General features: G+C 47.2%; 1 protein-coding gene across 1 annotated transcript in view; it reads left to right on the top strand.

Annotated features, from left to right (window-relative positions):
• The first annotated feature begins 9,414 nt into the window (after positions 1–9,414).
• The window catches only part of LOC137487181 (Golgi integral membrane protein 4-like), a 32,086-nt gene continuing 28,712 nt past the window's right edge, over positions 9,415–12,788 (top strand). The window contains exon 1 of the mRNA XM_068212809.1: positions 9,415–10,149. Within this exon, the coding sequence (XP_068068910.1) occupies positions 9,963–10,149 (187 nt within the window). The 5' untranslated portion in view covers positions 9,415–9,962. The remainder of the gene's footprint in view (positions 10,150–12,788) is intronic.

Consider the following 12,788-nt stretch of genomic DNA (forward strand, 5'->3'; position numbering starts at 1 on the left):
CTCAGTGGGTCTGAGCATGCCCTGGTGTTCCCTCCCTCGGCTTGAGTTTTGCCAGGCAGATTTATGCTAATGTAAATGTAAAAGTTACTTATGTTAATGTAAATGTAAAAATTATTTATGTTAATGTAAATGTAAAAATGAATTAGAGGCAGGTGAGTGCAGCCAACACCAGTTGTGAAGATCCATTCACAGAGTTTTGGGCTCACTCAATAAATACTGAGATAATTCAGGATTTACTTTTGCCAGTGCTTGTTCTAAACATGAGCTTGCACATCCAGGCTCTGAGTTATGTCAGATTGGGTTTTTTTTTTTCCAAGCTAATGTCTCTTTAAAAAAGTAAAAATAAAACCGAAATATTTTAAAACTTAAAAAAAAATTAAAATTCAAGCTAATCTCTCTTTAAAAAAATAACAATTAAAACCAAAATATTTTTAAGTTGAAAATAATTAAAATTCAAGCTAATCTCTCTTAAAAAAAAAAAAATTAAAACCAAAATATTTTAAAGTTGAAAATAATTAAAATTCAAGCTAATCTCTCTTAAAAAAATAACAATTAAAACCAAAATATTTTCAAGTAGAAAATAATTAAAATTCAAGCTAACCTCTCTTAAAAAAATAACAATTAAAACCAAAATATTTTCAAGTTGAAAATAATTAAAATTCAAGCTAATCTCTCTTAAAAAAAACCCTAAAAATTAAAATTAATTGTTTGAAAAAAAAAATCAAGCTACTCTCTCTTTTAAAAATAAAATTAAAAATAAAATTAAAAATAAAATTGACCGTTTTCAAAGTTACAAAAAGCAGTGGGTCAAAATGCAGCAATGAAAACTCAGCTTGGATGTTAAGGAAAATTTGGGCATTGCAACGTTTACTGCAACGGGCTGGAATTGCCCAGCACTGAATACTGGGGAGAAACCTCTGCTTTTATCCCGTTTTTCCAAGGATATCAGCCGGAACCGTTCTTTGCCCACTGGATGCCGCTGTTCCACAGAAATATTCCTGGGCTTCCTTCAGCACCTTCTGGCAGCCATGGAAGCCACTCCAGGGTCAGCCAGGCTATGCGGATTTATCCTTTTTTTTTTTTTGGGGGGGGAAAAATTCCCTTTTTTTCCCCCACAAAAGAAATCTCCTTAATATTTTGCACCTTCCAGACCTGGCACGTGGAAAACTTGGGCCACTTGATCCCTTTGTGATGTTCTTTGGAGGTGAATATTTAATGAGATCAAAATGTATTGGTGGGATAAAAATATATTGGTGATGGAGAGGAAAACAGGCTGCCCAAAATGTATTTTCAGGACCTGTAGAGGTATAAAATATTTTTTAAAATACATACCTATATCTATATAAAAAATTATATAAATAAAATATAAATATATATATATAAATAAATATAAAATACAAAAATATAATATATAAATATAGAATATTATAGTATAATAATATAGAATAGATAATATAGAATAGATAATATAGAATAGATAATATAGAATAGATAATAATATAGAATAGATAATAATATAGAATAATATAGAATATAGAATATGATATTGTATGTTATATAAAAATAATGAGAGTATAAAATAAAAATAATTATATGAATAATATATATTGCATAAAACTATAAATATATTAAATGTATGAATGTATGTAGTCTAAAATATAAAAAAATATAAAATAATCCCCCCAAGTGCATGTCCTGCAGTGCAGTTTTGCATGGTTAATACAGGAAAAAAATTTGTTTTGGAGAATCCTCTCCTTAAAAGCAGAGCCTGGAAGAGGCAGCAGGAGCCACTGGTGTTACCTTCAGAGGCAATGACCTGGATAAAGCAGCAAGGATGAGTGTGCTCCCACTTTTCAGGGAAAAACCAATGGTATTTATAGCTCAGCTCAGCCTCAGAACAAAGCAAAGTGACCTACATCCCTCCAGTGCCCAGCTTGGGGAATTAACTTTGAGGAAATTTGGGTCCACATTTTATTTTCTCCTCTGAAGAAAATAGAACCACAGCTTAATAGAATCCAAGCCCAAGGGAGATTCCTCTTTATTCCCTCCCTCCTAGCACTGCAAAACAACTGGAAAATGTAGCAAAAAGAATAATTAAGGGTAGCAGGACCAGGCAGGGGACAGACCCTGATCCTGTGCCAACAGTTCTGCTCTTTGAGGGGGATTTAGAGTCCCCTCCTCTTCCTCCTGTGGCTGCTCCCCACAATATCTAGGGCAGGATGCCTCCGGTGCTCAGCATCGCTGAAAAATTAGGAAAACTGATCAGTCTTCTGGCCTCTGCTGAGTGCCAGGTGGAAAACTGGCTGAATTCTGGGATGGCTGTGCCTAAAACCTAAGGTTGTGTGGAGGAGGAGTCAAATACAGAAAAGAAATTCATAATAAACTGCTAAATAGCAAGTTTTTCCCCTGAACTCTGCCTACTTCCTCAGGAAAAAAAAAAAGAAAAAATAAAAAGAAAAAAAAAGGCAAATTCCCAATCAATTATTTCATGTGTTTCTCTCTTTGGGGTTAGAGGGTTTCAAAATCAGAAATGACTTCTCAGCCTTCCCTCCCTAATGTGGTTTATTTGTTGTGCTGCAGGAGCACGGCATATGGGATCCTGCACGGGAGGCCTGTCCACGCTGCTATAATTAGCTGCTGGTGGTGACAGCAGGCATCTTGGCTTCTTTATTATTTTAAAATTCTCAGCACTGTGTGATGGGATGGGTTTCTACCACCCCGGAATGCTAAAGGGTGGGAAAGCCTGGGAGCAGAGCTGCAGCATCCTGCTGCATTAACAGAGCCTTCAAAATCCCAAAGTGATCCTGAAATCACTGGGATTACCCCAGCCCTGAACCTGGGCCCAGCCCTCAACCTGAAACCAATCCTCTTTTTTTTTTTTTCCCCTATTTTTTTTTAATTTAAGCAACCCACTCATGCACCCCAGTCGAGGCCTGTGTGGCTGTAAATGAATATTTGGCTTTTTTTTTTCCTGGGAAATTGGGTCCTTGTGCCTCCCTGTCTGTGATGCACACACAGGATTTTATGAATAGTGCTTCTGCTGTAAATCTTGTCAGATCTTGTCCTAAACCAGAGTTAATTTTTAAAAGTGGAACTGCACACAGCAACTACTCATAAGGATTTTATGAATAGTGTTCCTGCTATAAATCTTGTCAGGTCCCGCCTTAAATCAGAGTTAATTTTTAAAAGTGAAACTGCACGCAGCAGCCCCACACAAGGATTTTATGAATAGTGCTCGTGCTCTAATTCTTGTCAGGTCCTGCCTTAAATCAGAGTTAATTTTTAGAAGTGAACCTAACCCAACCCCACCCTTCCAGTCCTTGATGAACCCCTTGCAGGTTTGGTGATTTTTACAGTCACCGACTTGTGCTGAAAACCCAGTTCAGGAAATCCTGGTGCTATTGCAGGCCCTGGGAGGGTCACCAGGAGGGACATCCCATCCTTGCTGCAGGAATGCTGAGGAAGGAGACACTGCAAGGCTGCTCATTCCCCACTCTCCACTCCTGTGGTGCCCAGGGAAGGGGATTCACTGCCATTCCCTCTTTTCTATCCACACACCAGGACAGGGAATCTGGTGGGAGCAAACTGCAGGGCTGGGTGTGAGGAGGCAGGGAGGACGTGCCAATGGCAAACAACCAAGGAGCAGGGGAAGAGGGGATGATTGGCAAAGTTTCAGAGAGAAAAAACTGGAATTTCAGCATGATTGTCCTGTGCTGTTGGTGCCTCAGGTTTTGGCTTTTCTATTTTTCACATTCTGTGCTGCTTTAGTGTGTGGCTCTGAGTTTCACATCAGGGGATGCTGAGCTCTCTGCACAGAGCAGGGAGACAAAACAATTCCTTCTCCAGCTGGGCACCAAGGACAAATGATCCAAACCTCAGGCCCAGGAGCACAAACAACGTGGGCTGGAGAGAGGAAAACAAGCAGGATGGGACTGCATGGGCTGGAGCTGGAATGGGACAATGAACTCCAAGATGCAAATGGAGCAGAACTGATCATTTGGTGACCAATCATCCGTTTTTTGGGACCATTTGGGTTCATCTTGGGTTGGCCCTGGCTGGGCTCTTGTGCTGCCCAAGGTGGATCCATGAGGAGATCTTTAATAAATCCCTGCTTTATTCTTTAGCTCCGTCGATTCTCTGTTCCAGATCAGCCTTCACAAGGCATCACTGTGCTCCTCAGGGTGTTTCAGTGCAGGGCTAAACCTGCACTTACCCATCAATGCATCATCTGCAGAAGAGGGGCTTGAATTTCTTTGCCCTAAAGGGGCTTTTTCCTTGTCTAAATGATGTAAGGAGGGCTGGGAGGGCTTCCCACGAGGTTTGTTATTGAGTGTTATGTAAGAAACAGAGCTGGAGCTCCTTGAGGTTGACTTTGCAGGCAGTGCTGGCTGGAAGGAGCGGTTTTGTGCAGGGGAATTGGCTGCTGTGCCTCCAGCCACGGGATCTGGGAGAGTCACAGGCACTCCTGCAGATTTTATCTCCCCACACAGCCCCTGGGATTGCACAGGGAGGCAAATCAACCATGTGCCTCAAGACCTGGGGGCTGCTCAGACAGGAAAATACAGGCAAGTAACAACCCAGTCAATCTAATACTTTTTGTGTTTAGAGATCTTTCTATAATTAGCTTATTGTCAGCTTGATTGTTGGCCACAGAGAGAGTTTTTGACAGGTTAATTTAATAGAACAGAAGCTGATTTCCATTTTTATGGCTTTGTGTTGTTCTCCTTTTCAAAGTCTTGCTGCTAAAGACAGCCACTCCTGCCAGCTGGGGATGGATCCCTGGAAGGAGGCTGCTGAATCCACCTTAGGAAGATTCCCAGATCCTCTCATCACTTCTGAATTCAGATGTGAACCTCAGACCCCACATCTGTCTGGCAAAACCCTTTGGACCGTGTTCCCATTATCCATGTGCAGGGAAAATGCTGAATGGGATTTTCAGAACCCAAATGCATGGTTCAGGAAAGTCTATTCTATTTAAAACCAACAATGATTAAGCAATATCTAAAATCTCACTCTAAATCTGTCGATGGCTACAGTTAACACACAGTGACAAAGCAGAGATGAATTCAGCTCTTGACTTATGGGGGTATCAAAAACCAGACTGAAATCTCCCTGGCTGACACCTTATGTGTAGAAATGCCAGCTTGAGGTGCTCAGAAATGATCTTTCCAGCTTGATGTGTCATGGATAACTGCAGAGCATGAAGTCAGACAAAGCAGCCCTGTGTCCAAGTGATGAGGCTGGCTGATCCCACAGAATGCTTGTGCAGGCATGAAGCTTCCCCTGGAAAAACACCGGAGTGAGATCATGAGGAATTCTCATCTCTCTGCCATCCCAAGGAGCCACAGGGTGCAGCAGAACATCCTGGAGAGGAGGGACCAGAACAGATCTGCTGCTGAGTGTTCTGTCTCAGCTCCATGCTGCTGCTGCCTTCTCCTCCCACCATCAGCTGCTCAGACTCCAGCCTGATTAACAACAGTTAAAATGTTCTATATTTTCCCCAGAAATTCCCCCCACAACATGCTGACAAGTGGCACTTCACCCACAGCAGGGAAAATAATATAATTATTATATTAATTATAATTTCTGGAGGTCTGCACCTCCAGAATCCTGCCTGGTGGTGGTGTGAGGAACTCCTGAATGATCCAGGATGGTGGGGCTGAGGCAGACTTTGTGTCTGTCCTAAAAGTGGGGTGATTGTGGAACCCCAAGAGAGGCAGAAACAGCAACTCCAGCAGCACCTCAACAAACCAAAAATGCCTTTGCTATTGTTTGCTGTTGTTTTCTGGCACACTGCATTTTTGTTACCTTTGGAATAAACTGGAATAAACTCTGGAATGTTCCCTGGCTCTAATAAAAATGCCTGAACCTTGGAAAGACAGTAAAAGCAAACAGGCAATGGAGTCACAGGCTCTGGGTGTACTGTGATGCATTTTCTAAGCACAATAAGTTCCTTGCTCCTTCTTGTTTGGGTTCATCCCTCTGAAACCAATTTTTATTGCTCTTTGATTAAAACTAATCCAAATCACAAACTGGTCTGGGTCTCAAAGCAAGGGAGATTCCCAGTCCAAGCTGTGAAAGATGAGGTGGAACTAAAAGGCAAAGATGGGTTTTTTTCCCCAGAGGATCTAAGATTCACATGGTAGAAGTTTTTTTGCACTGTAAATTCTTGGAGTAAAGACTATTTTTTTGAAAGAAGAGTTTCTCTCAGAATACTTTGACTCTGGGAGCTGATATTTTAAAGTAAGTATCAAATAACTGCCAAAATATCCAGACATTCAGTAATTGTGGATCTCCTCGTGCTCCAGTTTCTATGAAATGCTCATCTAGACTATGAGTTTCACCTTGAAACTCAAAAAAACCCGATGTGTCTGCCTCATTTTGCTCCTCCATTCCCCTTCTCTTGTATCTCAGAGTTTGCTGAGGGTTCTGGGATCTCGTATCCTCAGTTTTAGGCACAGCACAGATGACTCAAAGGACATCTGTAGGCTTGGGGAAGAGAACTCAGAGCACTGAGCCGTGTCATCATGAGATGAAAAATAATTTCAACAACCCATCCTGAAAAATGGTCCCATCAGTTCCCCGAGGCTGCCTCTAATGAATTCTAATTAGAAGCTGTCACTTCTTGTTATGGGAAGGCAGAAATGCTTTAGCTCTCCCACCCCTTAACCTTGGAGGCACCGAGGTGAGACCTGTCCCCAGGAATGGTTACATTTTAGGGCATTTTTGCTCCTGGAGGAAATGAATTGGGAATTTCTGTGTGGGAAAAGGCAGGCAGCTCCAGGAGTGCTGGTTCCTCTCATGCTCTGGATCCATGCACATCAAAGTGATCACTCTGAACACTTTCAAACGTTTGTGCCTGTCATTTCTCATCCTCTGGGCTCCTGCCTCAAACTCCTCCTCCCCTGCTCACCCTATTCCCTCCCACATTTATGCACGGGATTCCCAGAGTGGGATTCCCTAGAGGGCAGATCCAAACCCCATAAAGCCTTTAGGGTGAGTGTCCAGTGTGAAATGTGGCACGTTTGTCTGTAGATCTATAAAACTGCAACCCCTAAACAATGCAGCCTCCTCCCAGCACATTCCTTCCATCCATCCATCTTTTTCAGCCACTTGGTTTCTTGACAGAATTTACATAACCTGGCTGAAAACACTCCCACAGCTGATTAAATCCCGCTATGGAATCCAAAGCTCTGATTAAAAGGCTGGAGCTTTCCAGCACTGCACTACTTGCACAGATGGTTAATGCTCACAGTTTGTTCTACAGGGGAGAAAATGGCATTTTCTTTACAAGTACATACACCCCGAGCTTTCCCATGGGAATTGCTTGTTCTGTTCAGATTATTATTTTAAAGCTGTCATCAGATGTGATCACCCACTGGATTAGAGGGAGCAAAAGGAGATGATCAGATAATCCCTGAGGCACAAAGCATTTTGAGTTGGGTTTGAAGGGAGCTGTCACCTATGGTCAATTTGTTTAGCTCAGGGGTTTCTCCTCCTCTGTATCTTCCTAAAAATACTCGTGCAGACCTTTAGAGATGTGGGATGTTGTGGAGATTTGCACGAGGAAGAATCCTCGGAATCATTTAGATATTGGTAAACCACAAGCATGAGGCAAAGCCTTTGGCTCTCACTGGCCTTAGATCTGGTGCAGAAACATGGAGTTAAATCTAAACCTGAGTTTATTGCAGGAGTAAAGTTATTTGTTACAAAAGTAAAGTGCCTTCTCACAGACATTCTGTCAATCAAATCTTTCTCAGATAAGCATTCCCTAATCTAGATTTTAACCTTTTCCAGACTCCTCTCTGTCACAAACCTCAAAAACTCCCAGTGTTTCTCAGGCAGGAATCAGCACATGAGGAAGTAATTAATGAGTGCAGGAGGGAAGAAAAAAAAATTTTAAAAATGTGCTGAATAGAGGCAAAATTGAGACTGAAACCCCTCATCCCACGAGCTGCCTGCTCAGTCCTCAGGATGCATACAGGACATTCCAGCTCCTGACAAACAGCCTGAAGAGATGCTGGAGCATTCAGCAACCCCCAGGGCTGGGCATTTGTGTAAAGACACAGTTGGGCAGTAAATGCCTGGTACAGTGGAGTGTCTTGGACTGAATATCTGGGAATAGGAACGAGGTTATCCCTGGTCCTACACACACTCAATCCATGGCAGACAAATGCTGCCATGAAACATCCCATCAGCGCTGCTCTGCTTTCCAGAAAGAGCTGCAGTAATCAGTTAATTCATTACGGAAAGCCTATAATGTTTAGTGGAAGCTCTATCAGAGCCAAATCACCCCATTTCCAGCAGGCTGAGTCTCACCCAAGGTCTGGCAGAACAAATCCACCAAATCCACTTAAAATGCTTGGAGGGGGAAAAAAATCCTACCGTAAAAAAGTTACTTTGGATAAATCATAACCTTACAGGAACACTGTGCCTCAGTTTTCCCGATGACAAATGGGGGTGACACAAGTGCCACTCAACCAATTCTCAGCAGTGCTGTAAAGCTCATTTGATTAACATTTATGAAACCACCACGCATGACTCTTAGAGGGGAATTGCTGCTGAAGAACTGTTGTGATTGTTGCTTATTCCCCAGGTGCCTGAAAGAGGGAACTTGGCAGAATTCCAGAAGAAATATCCTTGTGAGCTCAGATAAAAGATGAGCCAACCTGACAGTCGGAGAAGATTCATTGCAAACCAGGGGGTCTTAGATCTGAGCTCAGAACCCAGGCAAGGCTCCAGGAGCTTTGTCTGTCCCATGAGGTACAAAATCACGGAATGGTTTGGGTTGGAAGGGACATTTAAAGGTCACCTTGTGCATCACACACCTGGGTAAAACCAGCTGGGCTCTGCCAGAAGAGAGGAGTTCACAATGGAGGGCATGTCCAGAACACCTTGGAACCCCCCCATCCCTGGAAGTGTCCAAGGCCGGGTTGGACAGGGCTTGGAGCAACCTGGGGAAGTAGAAGATGTCCCTGCCCACTGCAGGGATGAGCTTTAAGGTCCCTTCCAACGCAAACCATTGGGAAAAAGCCAAACTCCCAGCTTTCCCCTCGTGCCGCCCTCCTGGCCTTTATCAGCTCCTATTTTCCCGAGGAGAAACCACAGCTTTTAGCAGCTTTTAAAGAACTCGTGCGAGGATGCTCTCCCGGTCCATCCATTCCCGTGTCCCTCATCCATCTCCCGTTAGCAACAGGTGCCGGAGCAGGGAAGGGAGCACACGCACGAGGGGCTCCGGGTGATGCCGGCTCCCGGCGATGCCTGCCCCGGGGCGGGGCAGGGCTCGGGACTCTGTTGTCCCCTCGGTTCTCCCCGGTCCCCCTCTGTCCCCCCGGTCCCCGCAGCCCCTCCCGCCGCCGAGGGCGGACTCTCCGCCGCCGCAGCCCGGATGCCGCCGCCGCCGCCGCGTTCCTGGCCGCTCTCCCGGCCCCGGTGCCGCCGCTTCCTCCAGGATCTGCCGGCGGGGGAAGCCGCGGGGAGGGGGCCCAAGGGCTTCTCCTCCTCTCGCCGGGTTATTTTTTCCGGTGGTTGCTCCAGCGGGGGAGGTGGGAAGAGCCAAAGGCGGCGGTACCCCCTTCCCGCCCCCCCCATCTCCGCCGCAGCACATGGGAAGCAAAAGTTTTCCTCCTCCTCCTCCTCCTCCTCCTGCTGCTGCTGCTGCTGCTGCTGCTGCTGCTGCTGCTGCTCGGTGCCCTCCGCCCGCTGCCCTCGCCCCGCAGCCCCCCCGGGCCGCCCCCCGAGGATGCTCGGGCTCCGCTCGGACACCGATGTCCCGACGGCCAGCGAGGAGTAGAGCCCGGCAGGAGCCCCGCAGGGCCGCGAGGGAGCGGAGCCGAGCCTGCGCTCGCATCTTCCGGAGGGATCCGCGAGTTCGCGGGGGAAAGCGGCTGCTGGGCGAAAATAACCAGATGCTTTAGCAGCGCCGGCGAGGCTGCGCTGCACCGCCGCGCTCCGGCCCCGCCATGGGCACCGGGATGTGCTCCAGGAGGCAGAAGGGGCTGCTGCAGACCGCCTTCTGCCTGCTCACCCTGGCCTGCCTGGCCTCCGGAGTTTTCCTCTACAACCACTTGCAGCAGAAGGTGCGGAGCGCCGAGGCGCTGGCGCAGAAATACAAACAGCAGCAGGAAGCGCTGTCAGCCCAGCTCCAAGGTGAGTGCCCCGCTCCGAGGTGTCCCTGGGTGTGCACACCCTGCCCCGACTTCTCTCCCTCCCAGCCACAAGCAGGGTCCCCTGTTCATCTCTTGGCTTAGAGGATGCTGTGCCTGTTTCCTTTCCCTCCTGTTTGGATGCCAGGAATTAGAGCAGCCTTGAGTCTGAGTTAGCAAAAAGGGATCAGAGCTGGATCGGCGAGCTCAGCTGCGTCACGTCTATTCCATTTCTTCTCCCTTTGGCCGCAAATCCAAACCCCTGTCTCGCCAAATGCGAGGCAGTAAAAACGCAGGGCGGGCGCTGAGATGCGGCTCCGCTCTCTCTGCCCCGTGTGGAAGTGAGCAGAGAGGGAAGGGACCTTTCCCTGAAGTTTTGTCACAGTCCGCTGCTGCCCGCTGCCTCTGCAAGGCGATAAACCCACCCCGTTCTCCAGAGGTTGGTCCGGGATTAAAAAAATCCGGGATTAAAAAAGTCCGGGACAAAAAAAAAGTCCGGGACTAAAAAAGTCGTGCCAGCATTTTGAGGCTGATGGATGCTGCAGATTTTTAGCTCCCTAAAACAAGGGGAAGAAGAGGAGGAGGAGGAAGAATTGGCTTTTCTGATCCCGCTGACGGTGGGCTCTCAGCTGACGAACCCACCTCGTTCTCGAGAGGTTGAGCCGGGATTTGAAAAGTCGTGCCAGCTTTTTGGGGCTGATGGACGCTGCAGATTTTTAGCTCCCTAAAACAAGGGGAAGAACAGGAGGAGGAGGAGGAGGAAGAATTGGCTTTTCTGATCCCTCTGCCCAGAGCTTGGTTCCCCTGGCAAGAGCTGCCGGAGACCGGAAGGCAAACACAGCGTGTGGATTCCTCCTCCCCCTCTCTCCCCTCATTTGTCCTCCTTGCCTAAAATGCCTCACTGTGGGAAAATGGGATTTTAGCCCTCGGGGAGCTGCCGGCAGGGAAGGCTGAGGACACGCGGTTACTCCACCGCTGAACTCTTATCTCCCTTGTCCAGCCTATCATTGCAGCCTTGCTGGGTGTGCCAAGGCCACGTTTCCAGCAGCTGTCACAGGATTTGGAGTCTCCGGAGGGATTTGCTGAGCTCCCCGTGGAGGAGAGGTTTGGTGGGAATGCCCTCGGGGTAGGCAGCACTCGGGTGTGTAATGCTGGAGGACGGGCTGCCCCTGGAGTGCCCACAGAATGAATCCATGTGGCCAAAAATTGTTCTACTCAAGGTCAAGAGATTATTTAACCCATTTTTTCCCCTCCTAAAAAGTCAGTTTAGATCACAGTGTTTATATGGGAGCTCTTCCCCAGCTAAAATGAAATACAGGGTGTTCTGTCATGACTTTCGTGGACACATCCAGGGATATTCTTCCTACAGCCCATCTTGCTGGGGCACTCTGCAGATCTGTGGCTCAACATTTGAGTCTTTTAGGGTTAAATCTTCTCCTGGTGGCTCTGTGCTGCAAATGGAGCATCCCACCAGGGCTGCTGCTGCCCAGGGCTGTGTGTTCTGTTTGCACAGTGTGGGGGGTGTGTGCGTTCCTCTCCAGGAAACAAAACCCAATCAGCCTTGGGAATGGATCTAATTAATGTGTGTTCAGCTTCAGCGCTGTTATCTCATGGTTTAGTTCCATTTTTCCTACACCTACAGCTCAGTCCCAGCCACGATTCCCACCTGCAGCCCGAGTTTGGGATGTGCAGAGATCAGCGGGGCAGAAGTTAACCCAGTTCCCTCCCTGGTGTGCCAGCATCTCTTGCTCCTCTTGCAGAGAGGGGCTGCTTCTACAGAGGATGACAGTGGCAGCCTCAGGGAACCCCAGTTTTGGGAACAACAGGCCAACAACTGAGCCAAGCTCATATTTTTTCCACCCAAACGTGTGAATTGCAGAGCTGCAGCAGCCTGTTGCTGGGATTCCTAACCCCCTGTCAGTCCTCCCATTCCTAAATACAGTTGTTGCCATGGCTACCCTTTTTTATTTTGAGAAGACACTCGCTTGTCCAACAATTTTAACAAAGGCGAGGCTTCTTTCTGGATTTGGCTGCTGGGGGAAGCCTGGCAAGGGGCAGTTGGGAGAGATGCTCGTGGGAGGCTGGCACATGTGGCTCTGGCGCTGTGGCTGCTCCCTGCAGTGCTCTGGGGACAAACCTGGGGCTCTGGGCTCTGTCCCTGCACTTGTTGCATGACTTTAATTCCTGTGTGCGCTCCTGCACCTGGCCCTGCCCTTTCAGCAAGGGGTTTCATTGTTTCAGAAGCTCCTTTGGCAGCAGGTGAGGGTGCCTTAGAGCCGAGTCCTGGCTGGATTCCAGCTGGATTTACACACTGACCACCCTCCATTCTCTGCTGCAAAAGCAAATTGTTCAAGACTTCCTGGCTCCCTGGCCTCCGAACTGCGCCGTGCCAGTTTGGTCAGATGAGCTGTTGCTGTGTCTCAGCACAAAGATGAGTAAAGAATCATGGAATTTTGGATTGTCCTGAGCTGGGAGGGACCCACTGGGATCATCCAGGTCCATCTCCTGGCCCTGAACACCGCCAGGAGCTGAGACACCGCTGAATCCCTGCTCTGTGTGAAGCTAAACCCACTTTGGGCTCTGGGGACCTGTAGGAAAGGCAGGAGAGATGAAAACTTCATTTTCTAGTCACTGGAGGTTACT

The sequence above is a fragment of the Anomalospiza imberbis genome, chromosome 23 (genome assembly GCF_031753505.1).
Source record: "Anomalospiza imberbis isolate Cuckoo-Finch-1a 21T00152 chromosome 23, ASM3175350v1, whole genome shotgun sequence".
Taxonomy (NCBI): Eukaryota; Metazoa; Chordata; class Aves; order Passeriformes; family Viduidae; genus Anomalospiza; species Anomalospiza imberbis.